The sequence below is a fragment of the Mugil cephalus genome, chromosome 7, assembly GCF_022458985.1.
Source record: "Mugil cephalus isolate CIBA_MC_2020 chromosome 7, CIBA_Mcephalus_1.1, whole genome shotgun sequence".
Classification (NCBI taxonomy): domain Eukaryota; kingdom Metazoa; phylum Chordata; class Actinopteri; order Mugiliformes; family Mugilidae; genus Mugil; species Mugil cephalus.
In genome coordinates this window covers 15,621,676-15,635,424 of record NC_061776.1, presented here as the reverse complement: position 1 = coordinate 15,635,424, position 13,749 = coordinate 15,621,676, and the positions used below count along the sequence as shown (strand labels likewise).

General features: G+C 42.9%; 1 protein-coding gene across 10 annotated transcripts in view; it reads left to right on the top strand.

Moving 5' to 3' along the window:
- The first annotated feature begins 813 nt into the window (after positions 1 to 813).
- Positions 814 to 13,749, top strand: part of kmt2cb (lysine (K)-specific methyltransferase 2Cb) — a 61,095-nt gene continuing 48,159 nt past the window's right edge. For 9 of the 10 annotated variants that reach the window (XM_047589485.1, XM_047589479.1, XM_047589486.1 and 6 more), the window contains exons 1-3: positions 814 to 1,534; positions 7,520 to 7,720; positions 12,718 to 12,806. In XM_047589485.1, coding sequence (XP_047445441.1) covers positions 7,521 to 7,720; positions 12,718 to 12,806 — 289 coding nt within the window. In that variant the 5' untranslated portion in view covers positions 814 to 1,534; position 7,520. The remainder of the gene's footprint in view (positions 1,535 to 7,519; positions 7,721 to 12,717; positions 12,807 to 13,749) is intronic. The other variant, XM_047589487.1, reaches the window with a different exon arrangement.

Genomic DNA, 13,749 nt, shown 5'->3' with positions numbered 1-13,749 from the left:
GAGGAAGAGGCAAAAATCCACGTAAAAACGTAACACCCGCTGGCTCTATTACATATTATGTACAGCCGCTGAAAGCCGACCCCTGGGGGCTTTTCCTAAAGTTAACCCCTGCATGTACAGTATGTCCGCGGCTTTGCACACTACCTTTACTAGATGCAGGGCCTGCAGCTGTGCACGACTGTGTTTGTGTCGGAGAGAGAATGAGAACGAGAGGGTGAGAGAAAGAGTGTGTGCAAGAGAGAGAAAATGTGTGTGTGTGTGTCAGAGAGAGAAAGCAGGGAAGGAGAGCTGTCGTAAGGGAGCCACTCCAGGTCCATTTTCTCACTTTTAACCACAGCCACCACCATATTAAAAACCTAACCATATTTGTGCGTGTCCCTGCTATGGGGAGTGCTTTCGACAGTTGAATTTACCATAGTTGAAGCTGCTGCTGGCGAAGATTTGCATGAGCTGGAGCACCGAGGTTTAGCAGTCCTCCTCCTGCCCGGCTAGACTCCAGCCTCCATCTTTTTCCTCCTTCCCTTACCATTATTTTATTTACTAAATGCCCATATCCCTCCGCAGGGTCAGAGAGTATTTTGAAGAAATTGTAAAAAGGTTTGCGGGGTGTTTTTTTTTAACACGTCTACTAATCGACGTTTTTAAACACCCGCCGCACTCTCGAAACTCCCCTATGTCGACGGGCCGCGCCGATTTTGGCGAAGGTTTGTGTGCCGTAGTTCTCTCCTAGGAGGAGACGGACCTAGTTTTCGAGGAGCCTAGAGGGGGTGTGCTTCGGTGCCACTTATCATTAGATATGGCCACCGTTATAGAGTACGCCGAAGCGTCATCTTCAACTTAAATTTTGTGATATTTCATGGTGATTTCGCGGTTCGGCCAGTGTGGCAGGCGGGGTGTTGTTTCTGGCGAGCTAATGGTTGTTTTCACATGCGTTTGGAGGCGGTTGTTGCTGCGTGGCAGGCTGGCTGAGAGAGTCTCCTGACTGGCCGCTTGGTCCCGCAGATTGTCGCAGCTGAAGAAAATAGAACCAGTTGCCAAGCCAGCGGTCGGCACCCAGCGACTGCTTTGCGCGTCGAGGATTCACATTTAAAGTTTCTCCCCCCCTCCCCCGGAGTGTTGACTCTTGCAGCCACCTGGATTTCGGCTCCGGTTTGCTTACACGTTAATGGTGAAATTGTTGGCCGTAGACTTGGGTGGCTAACACCAACTAGCTTCATAACCCCAACTCGTGCGACGACAGCTGTCATTGGAGAAAGGAAAGTGATCCCAGCAAATGCGTGCGCCACTGGAGCGGCTTCCTGTCGGATTTACATCTCCTACCTTTGCGTCAAATGGGCAAAGTTGGGAATAACATTGCAACGCTGGAAAATAATGATATGCGCTATGCATTTTTGAGAACTGCGGTGTTGCTTCACTGGAGAGAGGCTAGCTAGCTCGATTAGCTTGCTAGCTGGCTGGGTGATAAAAGTGCGACGTTTCATCCCCCAGTATCTTGGACATGAAGAGGATAATTCGCTATCCATAGGGCTGGAAGGTAAGCTACAGTGAGAACTGTAACTTTTTGTGTCCGCAAGCTAGATTTGGTCGTCATTTTTCAAGCCAGGCTGAGCCAACATTATCCTCCTCCGGTCTGATGTGGGGGGTTTGTCGCCGCCTTGGCTTTCATGACTCAGACTATTCAACGGAACGGAGTATTCAATTGAATGGGGTTCACGGGGGCTACATAACCAGATATATTGAGGGGGCAACGCTAACGTTTTTGGCGTTTTACACAACGTATTTGATCAACAGGCACGTACATCCAATGTTTGTTTTTTTTTTTTTTTAAGGAAAATCGGAAACCGGAGCGTACGCCGTTGTGTAACCGTGTCATTTTCACTTTTTGTGTAGCATTGTGGATCCACGGAACAGTTCCGTTTCATTGAATAGACCGAGCCTTTGTGTGTGTGTGTTTGTGTGTGTGTGTGTGTGTGTGTGTGTGTGTGTGTGTGTTGGGAACAAATGCCCATCGTTGCCTTGTGCCCAGTGTGAAGTTGGCTAATGGATAGTGTTGTTAAGGTTTCCCGTTTAGCTAGCCATCATCCCCAGACTATTATATTTGACAATAGCGACGGGACAAAGAAAGGCGAAAGCATCAATGCTCGGTGTTTTGGCGTAGGCGATGAGTTGGCCAACTAACTGCAACCATGGGTAACCTGTTTGCTATGTATGCCTCTTTCAAAGTTGCCTCGCTTATGCCTCTTTAAACCCGAATCGCCAGTTTCGTATCGCCGGTTAAATATGGCAGAGGGGTTTCATTTCTGTCCACGGGTTTCTGTCGCGCACGGACGGTGTCAGCGTTAGTTTTTTTGTCTGTGGTCGCCGGAGAAAAAAAGGAGTTCAACACAACAGGCTAGCCATCGTTAGCTGTGCTGCAACTGCTTTGTGCCTCAAGCTTGAGTTAACAAAAGCTAACGCTGGCCTGTTTTCAGTGGTGCCTGTGGTGGTCGTGACTGCCTTGGTAGTTACCGGATCCTAACCCCAGATGCCCCAGCGTTCAAGTATTATGAGTCTCATCAACTCCAGCTGAGGCTTATCTGCTTATAAAGAGGGTCCAGCGCATATTTATCACATCTGCGTACAGTGTTTCTGAGCAGTATCAGCACATGTTTCAAATCTAAAGATTTATCGTCAGATTACTAATTCATGAATAACCACACAAAACTGCCCCGACCATTATTCTAATGGCCACTATTTATTGTGGAGTTTGGTGTTTGGCTGCCATCTGTCCACGGAGCTTGGAGACTGTTGGGAGTCCAATATAGACACCAGAGAAAGGGAGAATTGCCACAAACCGGTAGCGAAAGATGGCGTCTTTCAAGATGAGATCTTTCTAATAATTTCTAGACAGTGTCTTTTTAAGTTTACGGCTCATTGAAATCCACAGACAGAACTGACTTCAAATAATTGCTAATACAACTCGATCGCAAACGTGTCGCCTCGCCACTGACGTTGCATTATACAGCCAATGATACCGTTGAAGGAGGTCATTTATACCTGCAGTGGTTAGCAATTCTGCAGCTTTAACATAACTGAAAACTAGGGGAATTGACTTTGTTCCAACCCATCATAATGGTTAGTCATAATGTGCCTTCGTGTCATTTCATTTTGGAACAAGAAAAACGAGCTTGTAGGTGTATATTATCTTCTCTGAAGGTATTAAAGGGGCAAACATGGTACGTCTAGTTTGAAACGAGTTCGTGCAAAAATCTGTATGTTTTCTGTCTGTCCTTTGCCGTGAATTTCCCAGTTCCCCCCAGAAAGGTCAACGTATGATGCTTGGTTTATAAAAGGAAAAAAAGAAGACCAAAATGACTTGATAATTGTGTAGCGTTGCAGATCCCCAGAGCCATTGAACTTTTTTGGAAAGGGCGAGCTTTGTTGTGTGTGTGTGTGTGTGTGTGTGTGTGTGTGTGTGTGTGTGTGTGTTTGGTTCAAATATTCTGCAATGACAAAAACAGAGCTAGGATCTTGTAGTTTAATGACATTTTAAAATTAATACCATTGTTCTGCATTACCGCCCGGTCACAGAACTGAACCACAAAACCTTTCTTGTTTAAAACACATTAATGCTTATGAAATCATGCGGCAACCATCACATAATCTCCTCACACTGACAAAATATTTGAAGGGAAAAAAAAAATATTCCAACAGCAACTTTTTACTAAAACTTTTGCCTAATAACACTATCCACCACAGAAGTTGTGCAGTGTCGACCAAGCCTGTTTTAGCCAGAATCAGTTCTTATCAGAACAAGAGTCTGGTAACACTGGGATTTCATTATGGGACACGTTTCAAATGATATAGAGGAAGGGAAAAAAACAATACCTTTGATGGCTATTGGATAGTCCAACAACTAATCAGAGCATTGTATATGTCATTAAGCAATTAAGGCATTATTGACAAATGCCTAATCACTCTTAGCAGTTTGTCCTTTAAAGTTATTTGCTGTTAATGTGTTTAACAAAAGATGCAATAGTGGATGGTCTAAACGGCCAGGTTCTATGATGGCAGCCATTTTGTTGTAAACTAATTCAACTGCACAGCGTCTATGACTTGGTTTTTCTCTTCTGTCCATCACCACATAAAGCCCATCAAAGCCTGGTAGAGTTTTCATAGAGCATAACCAGTTCCCAACAGAGCATTTCCAGTCCGTCTTTCCACCACCACAAAAAAAAAAAAAAATGAGCAGGCCTGTTTAAATCTCATTCTCGCTGTGGCTGTCAGGGGCCACAATCAGGGACGAAAGTAAACAATGCAGGCTTTAATATATTCCACACTTACTGATTATTTACATAATTGACGTCATCATTGATTCATTGTTCCAGGTCCTTTGAGAACTCAAACATTCGGACGATGGCCACACTTCACAGTGCTGATTACCTAGATGTGAAATTTGAAATGCAACCTTCCGAGGGTGAAGAGAAATGAGGAGATTTGAGAACTCCTGTGTGCGACGAACCTCAAAATTGTCAATGAACGAATTATATGAATGGCAAGAGACCCTATTGTTTACGAGTGTGGCTACATACTGTCAGTAAGGCACTGCAACGTCTGCACCATTTGTGTTTCCTTGGCGTCACTCTTCAACCAAACTGAAGGTAATATTTCCAATAGTGAAAACGTGTCTGACACAGAGACCGTATATAAAGATGGGTAAAGCCTTTGTGGTGTCACCCATAGTATTTTTGAATAGCTGTTTTGAAGCTCAACGTAAGTGACACCGACCGTCACTGTTTTTGCCAGTTCCTCAGTCGCTCTGACTTCTGGCCATCGCAAAGAGGTGGTGGGGTTTAGGCGAGTGCATGGCGATGGAGCAGACAGCCACTATCCTGAGATGGCACCCATCCGTCACTCAAAGAAAGCACGCCCTTAATTGTGCATAACTTCACGTCTGAATATAATTCAAACAATGGCATTATAAAAACGTCCTTGTACTTGCTCAAACAACTTTACCTGCCTCATAGAATTTGTCCTTGTCTTCATGCGCCAAAAGCTGCTTCAGTCACTGTGTGCACTAGATTCTTTCACACAAGCATTGCTTGTTCAGAGCACAATACAATCAGTGAAGTGCATAAGAGACATGATGCCTTAATAAAAAGCTTATGCGTGAGCCATTATGTGGCAAGTGTAGACAGCGGCATTGCTAAAATGAAATCATATTTGTGTCTCTGACGTAACGAACGAAGTCTGAGATTGTTTACTGGAAGCGGCCACGTACACTAGAACATTACGTCGAGAATAAAAACAAAACAAATCTTAATCCAGGCCAGTCGTGTCAAGGTTCTACTTTCAATTATTAGCAAAATAGTTGCCGTGCTGCGTCACTTCTCTGCATTAAAGTTTAAGCTTTGATCGTATTCCTGGATGGACGTGGACCGCTGCTGACCTGAACGCAGATGCACCCTTGCTTTTATTCTTATTACATTTGAGCAGGAATGTTCACATACTTGTATGTTGGAGGACGTGATTGCAATCTTTTGACAGCGGGAGCAGTTGTGTGTGTGGCTGGCAAGAAAAAAGTCAAAGAGACGGTGAAGTTTATGTCGTGCAGACTTTCATGGACAAAGCTATTCCAATTAAGTTGTTACCTTTTTAATCAATGAGTTCTTTCGAGCCACAGGTGTCGGTGAATGGTTTCAAGCATTAAAATGTTATGAATCTCCATTTGTAGCCTCTGCTTTTATCGACCCTGCTCAAAAACCTAGTTTATTATCAAAACACCAAAAGGAACAATAAGCCATGGAGCTCGTTGGGTATGTGGAAGGTGTGCTGTGGCACGATTTCTGCCCCTGGTGTAAAGTGACATTTTTAAAATTGAGTGAGCTTTCTCACACCCTGGGCTACCACTCCATCCTGCAAACAGTCCTTTCTTTCCAAAGAAACAAACCCGTTTTTAACCCCCTTTTCAAATGGAGTTTTAATATCTTTAAGTCGCACACTGTTAATGGAAATTTTTTTGCACTACCTCTACAGTCGGTTTCGTGTTTTTCAGTGACTCCAGCTGTTCCTATTACCCCATAATTCCGCAAGAGGTGGCTGCGTTGCACGTCGGCCTCAACATGGCCGCCTGAGCTGGTGGTGACCCTTTTAGTTGATGCTGGAGGCTGCAGCAGTGGTAGCGCGGCACCTCGCAGAACGGTCCAAGGAGCGGTTTTCTTCACTTCTAAAAACGTCCACCTAGTCCATTTTTTTCATATTAAGCTTAAGTTATTCGTACAAAACTGACGCTGCGTGGACCGAGGGGGGACCATGAGCAGTAGAGCATCTCCAACAAGCAAGAGGAGGGCGCTTGAAAACATGAAAATGCTCCAAAAACGCGACCAGTGGCCAGTGTGGACGACGGGACAAAAGAGTGTAACGGATGGAATGAAGACTGGTGTCCAGTGTTTTTACTCTTCCTTTGAACGTTAATAAAGTGGCGTAATACAATTCACTGACATAAAATCACAGCATAAAGACATACAAAACTGTATGTCTAACAAAAATATATAATCCAGTGTTTGCAATTATTTATTTTATTTGTTTTTGCAAATTTTGCTGCTTTGCATGAAATAAACTATTGAACATAAATATGGTTATAAAAGGTACAGCAAAAAATATACTGTGACCAATTATTTCATCCAGCCTGGTTCTCCCATCCCAAAATGAATTGTAATCCACTTGCCATATGTGTGTGTATATATATATATATATACATATAGATAGATAGATCTATAGATATAGATAGATGGATATATCACATTCATCGCCACGATTTCACTCGACAACATTTAATGCGACTAAAAATCAGCAATGTTTACCGTTGAGTGTGTTGTTGTGGGTGGCCTGCAGCCAGTTAAGAATGGCTCTGAGTAAGAAGTGGAAATTATACAAATTACACTTTACTCATACTAGGTAAAAGCTAATCCGATGTTCCCAGTAGAACATTTTTAACTTGTGGTTCCGCAAAATTAACGAGAATCTGGGGCTGGATAAAACGTACTCAGAGTATATAAACATCTGAGGTGCATCAAAGCAGTTAACTATGATCAGATGTAGGGGTGCTTAACTTCTAAAAGGATGGCGCAGGAAATTTTATTTGGTGACAAACTTGGGCCAGTTAAGACGGAGAACAAATGAATATTTATCTGAATTGATTGGAAGTTAAATGGAGAGTGGCGCACACAAACTATCGATCTGGCTACATCCCACCTTAATTCTTGTTACAAACACTTCACTCCTTTACTTACCTGAATTTTAAAGCTAAAGGAGAAATTGCTTTAAAAATATAGGAATATTTAGATATATCAACGAGCATAGCTGCGAGCCAGGTTCTTTCACAGTTTTGTTATTTCCTTTTTCCCCTTCCATTATTTGAAAGCTTGTTAATATTTAACCAAATCAGGCGCAAATGAACACCTCTCCTCTATTCTGAGCTTTGGTTACCTGCCGTGTAACGGCTACAGCGATCACATTTTTCCCCCCTCTTGCTTTTCAGAATGTCATCAGAGGATAAGACTGTGGAACCCTCTGACCAGGGACCCTCGCCGCCCTCCAGCAGCGTAGGGGCCACGTCCACAGGAAGTCCTGCCCAGGCAGACAAGCGACCACGTGGCCGGCCGCGCAAGGATGCTGCTGCTGCCGCCGCCGCCAGCCTACCCCAGGCACCACCATTATCCACTTCTAAAAACAGAAAGAAGTAGGTTTTTTTACCTCCGCCGTTCACAGAAGGATCTTTACAGCGCAGGGAGTTTGACATTCTAACTGGACACGCAGTCATTTTGTTGTAATTTTAACATCTGAGGAAAAAACGTTGACATTCCCAAACGACTCGTGCCTTGATTGTGCCTGCGTTAATGCCAACGGTTGCCTGGCAGAAATCTTCTCATGACTCGGAGCGAGTGTTGCCTCTCGAGCGGCAAACACTTCCTGTGCGTGACTCTTTACGTTGTAATGAATTCCATTCGGAGTCAGCAAATGATTTGAGGCGTTTTCTCGGCGATAGGCCTGTGGTCAGGCTGCTCCATCACAGTTTTTCCACCTATGGCCATACACGGCGATCTTTTATTGGCATTTGGAAGTTACGACCTTTTTAAAAACCCACAGATCAGATCAATGCAAAACCTGCGACATAACCTGGATGGAGATACACGACAGAAATACTTAGTTACGGGGCAGCGCTAACGGCGTAGCGTGAAATCTATATAACGTGCAAAAAAAGTTGACCCCGTGATGTGGTGGGGTTTCAGTGTGGTGCATTTTACGATATTAAAAACAAGACTGTCGCGTCTTCTGAAACTACAGAATATTTTTCCGTCATGGAAAACGTTGTCGTTCGACTGGCATCAAATACTCGATCGAATGTCCGGGTTCCAACTCCGTACGACGGCCTACTCATGCAAGGGTTTTCAGCAGCTCCCTTTTCAAGTAATTTCAGCCCAGATATTTCTTACGAGGCGTTGTGCGAGTCTCCGGGACTCCCATAGCAACATACAATGCAGCTTAGAGCAGCGGCTCTGTAAAATAATGCCTGCAAGGTTCTTAACTCTCTCCTCAGTCTGTCCTCTCAATCAATCTAATACCCTGCTCCCAATGGATCGTTTAATCTGCAAGCATCCAGACGATGTGTTAATGCCACAGTCGGAGGATGACCCGGGACAGATTTGAATTGCTTCTCATTGAAGGACTAGTCTTGAATGAGTCTTGCACGGCACTTTGTTCGGTTCGTGATGACCGGTGCTGTGCGGTCGGCGTCAAATCGGCAGATGCCCCTGAAAATCATATTTGACGATGCTGTTGATTACGCGGCTCATCGGATTAAATCCATTGCACCTCCAGAAACCTAAGAAACACGCTCCCGGTCGGCTAACTATAGAATGACGGGAGCTTTGCGGCCTTTCACTCAATCCATTGCTCCCCATTTTCTAATATTACTATCGGTCATAAAAAATTTAGGCTTAATCAGGGGGGACTGTTCCTTTGACATAAAACCACCTTTTCGGGGCAGTTTTAAAAGTGCTAATGTGCGGCGGTGTCGGCGCACCGCTCTCACTAACATACAACTCGACAGAGCTGTGAATAATCGTTTAAATAATCCTGCGTTAATACCAACCGCCTCCTTCCGCTCCTGCGTGCATTAATATTAACATTTCCAGTGTTAAGCGTTTAAGGCAATTTGCTATGTGACAAAGGAGGATGTGTCAGAAATGGTTCTTGTAGACCTGGTTGTTGGAATTTACTAGATTTGCCCACGCTCCATCTGCTGGTCAGTCCGTTTCAGAACGCCGCGAATCCACGTCGGGTTTTCCAGGCAGCGCTTTTCTAGCTGGGACTACTTACCACAGCATTATTTTCACCTTTTCTTTTTTTTTTTTTTTCCTCCCTCCCTCTCTCTCTCTCTCTCTCTCCCTGTGGTGGGACTGTGGGAGGGGGGATAAGTTGTGCAGGGTATTGGGCTGAATGTTTGGTCTTGAACGTTGTCAGTGGAGTAAGAGGATGCTGAAATTTGATGCCTTTTGCGTAGTTTTGTATAATTACAGTTTAATGTTGTGCAGCAGTCTGTGTGACAACGTCACCAGCGCCAGCTACCTTCTCTCTCTGCGTGCGTGTGTTTACACCAGATTGGGATCATAGATGAAAATTTTACACGCCGCTAATTTCTGTATTTGGATTTGCCTTCTTGCAATCAGAGCCACTTAAATGTCATTAGCTAAAAAAGTGAGGGTTTGCTGTGAAATTGTAAATGAGAGCTTGTGAGGCTGAAGGGGTGGAATTCGCTACATTTAAGTGTAATATAAATATGGAGTATGTCAGCGGTTCTGTCGCTCTGCTGTGGCTGTGAACACATTTAGCTGCGTGTAGCTTTACATGTCTCCTAGTGTCACGTTGATCAAAGGTAGATTCATGTATGTAGTAGCACTGAGCAAATACGCAAAGCTTCATGAATATAACATATATAGTATATAGTATATTTAATGTTATATATAGTATGACATTTGAATACAGCTAAATTCAAATGTTTTGTTAAGTCTACATTTTAGCTTTGTATTCATTATATTGTACCACAGTCAGTCTCAAATTAAAATTATTATTCTTGGAGTTGAATTAGTTCAGACGCTCACGTTTGACAAACCGAACGACAAAAACGTCAAAAACGATTAACAACAAATGGTGAATCCATTATCGGAATAGTTGTTGATGTAAACTGGAGGCTTGTGTGGCCCAGCTAAAGAAGTTCAAATCTGCTTATTAAGATATTTACATTTGACTCAGCTCACAGGTAATTACGTTTTAGCCGAGGTTTGCTAGAGGCCTCTTCTGTCATTCTTGTGTTTTAGGCTTGTTCCCCATGGACGTCATTTAGAGGGAGGGGTTGAGTTGGCGTCCAGCCATTTGTGATTTTTCTCTCCAGTGGCACTGAAAATTACCCCCCCTCACCCCCCCTCCTCCCCCAATCTCCTCCCTCGCTGCCAACCCCCTGTATCCTCCCTAGTACCCCAGAGACGCGCTGCTCTCATTTGAGCTGTGTTTGCTCTCCCCACTTAGCATGCTAACAGTAGATGTTGCTATTTAATTTGTATCCATGACAATTATCCCCTCCACATGCGGCTTCTAAGATTAGGTTTACTCGGCTCCCGTTGGAGGATGATGCTGACACAGAGAGGTCTTTCTGGGCTGTATAAAACAGAGGTGGTTATGAGGAGTGTGTGAATCTTTGAGTCGGCACACGTGACTTGATTCTCTGATTTGCTGACAGGTCGTATTTTATGAGATATGGGAAGTATTGTGCTTAATATATCTTGAGTATTTTTATGTTTTTACTTTAAAAGTAAGGGCATCTTTTAAACAGTGACAAGGAATAGAGTAAAATCTACATTTAACATAGAAAAGGATCTTGAGTAGAAGCTGTAATGAGATACATTTTGATAACCTGGTATTTCGTATAATGGACCGTCATGGTCAGCTTGTTGGATGTGGGAGAAATGATCAGCTGTAAAGATCTGAGTGACTTTAGCCAGACTTCATAAAGAGCATCGTGTAATTCATACTCTCAAATGGTGACTGATGTGTTTCTTTGAGTTTTAATGAAAATATTGACCTGCTCGTATTTTGAGACTAATCACAGCGCAGGTACAATTTGTTTCTTACCATCTCTACTAGACTGTTGAATGTGATGATCTTGAAATTTACATGAGAGCTGAAATGAAAAAAAAAATAGAGCGTTGACCTCGTTCACAAACCGTCACCTTTTTGTGGACGCACCTAGCTGTGCCATTTTTGACTTGCACCTCAAATTGAGACCAAATAGGCCTTATGTTTCAGAGGTCCTAACCTAATTTTTAGATGCACTAATTCATAAAAATAGATGTTTGTTTACGTCGGTGGAGGGGCGGTAGGTAGAGAAGGTGCTCAGCAACTAAACTTTTTTCAAAATAAAATCGGTCTTGATTTGAAAGATTTGTTTGTTTGTTGTATAAAATCCTTGAATGTTTTTTTTTTTTTTTTTAAATGCACGCCATTTCCTGCCCTCTCTTGCGGTGAGAAATTGTGCTGCGGTTTCTTTAAATTCAAAATGAAATAGTTTTCAGTCTGGCATCCCTTTAAATGAATTGATACAGGGTTGGGTGGTATATTGGCTCATACCGAATACCGGTGTTTTTTTCCGTTATGATATGAATTTTTAATATACCGGTGTATTTGATTACACAGCGCTTGGAACGCTGTGCCATGAGACACAGACACAAGGCGTAGAAAGGTCTGAAAGATGATGCGGCAGAATAAGAGGACTTAAAAAAAAAATGTCTGTAAAAAAAATGCTGTGTCAGTTGTTTTTTTTTGGTTGTTGTTGTTTTTTTTTTTTTTTGATTATGCATAGAAAAAAAGCACCGTGGTTTACTGTGATACTGCCAGAATTGTGGAAAATACTGTGATTTTTGGTCATGCCGTCCAGCCCTAAATTGATATTTAATTGAGTAAAATCAAATCGGGACTTTGTGAATCAGAATCTAATCGTTTCAGGACTTCAGTAGCCAAACAATCGAGAGTCAAGTTTACAGCTGTCGGGGCTCATTTGGAACTGTGTCTTACTGCTATTTTCGTTACATTTATTTCGTTGACCTCAATGAAACCACAAACTTAACAATAACATAACAATTGGGCGTAACAATTAAAATGTTTAGCTTGAAAAATAACGATTAACTGCCGAGCAGAGAGGTCGTCAGTTACATATGTTAATGACGTGATTATTATGATTATTTATTTAATTTTACTGACATATTGCTGTATTCTGAGTAATCAATGTCGAGTCTCTTCCCTTGGGAGCGGCGTTGAAACCTTAACTTATTGAACTTGTCCATGAACTTCCCTTTAAAGCATTACATTTTGGTTTGCCTTCACCCTGTGCGCCCTGCACTCTGATTTTTTTTCGGTCATATTCTGAGCAGAATTATCCATCATTGGCCTCCTTCATCTTTAAACCCCTGTCTGGATCGCTCACCTCACTGCCGCTCTTTGGCCTTGCTCAGCGACTTGAGTGCCTCCATTAAAAATCAGTGACAGCTGTGACTATATTTAACTAATTCATGACCGCTCAGCCAATCCCCCCCCCACCACCACCACCCCTCCCAAGGCAAACTCGGGAAAATTTCTCTTGTATCGTTCCTGTGTTTATTTATTTGTGTCTCTCCTTCACTCCAGGGGTCGCACCAGAGGGAGGGTTGTTGTGGATGAGGAGGACAGCATGGATGGGACTGAGATAACAGAGTCCGCAGACCCTCAGGACACAGGTGAGACTTGGCGATCCCCCTTTTCGTCCCTTTATGTGCACATTGGTCTTAATGGTGTTTGCATAAAACTTGAACTTGCACGTCCAGGACACACTAGGGCCGTCACCGTACACAGGTAGTGACAACAATGAATTTTTTATTAAATAACACACAATGTGTGTTTTACATCTTCCGTTCTAATGTTGTTTTGAGGGTAATTCAACTCCCAAAAGAAGATGCTTTTCCTGGATTTTGATTATTTACATTTTTGTTGATATCGCGATAATATCGTTATCGGGATTTTTTTTTTTTTTTTTTTTTTGCCCACGATAATCGTGAAGTGAACATCTGATGTCATGACAGGCCCAGTCACATCTGAACGGCCCTTCAGTAGTAAAGGTAGAGGAGTCTCCCTCTCCTGGAGATGGATGGATGAGAGCTTTTTCTTAGCACCCCATGCTGCTTCTTCAGGACTATAATTGAAAGGGTTTAGCTTGAGCTGTGAAGCCGCAGTGGGTGCATTTTTTTTTTTTTTCCTTCCCTTACTGCTTCCATCTCTCCTCCTGCTCTGAGATTGGCATTGAGGTGCAGTGGGAAAGAGCCCAAGGCTAATGCCCTCTAAAAGCTTTTTAAAATCCCATCAGTCTCTCCAGACCCATTTATGTGCTTTTTTATGTGTGTACATCAAGGCATGTGACCATGCCTCCCATTCTCATACATCTCGGTGCTGCTCTGTAGCTCCGCTGGAGATGTTGGGTAATATCAGTCTGCCAGTGGTTTGCATTTGTTTTGGTGTGTTTACCAACAATAAGCAAATGTTGGCAGTTTTAAAATATTTTACGTACATTTTTTTTTTATCATATTATGAGATGTTGCATTTTCTATTGCAATGTCCACTTCAGGTGCACAACTTTACCTCATCACTTGCATTATTCACATACATTACAGCTGAAAACAGTTTAAA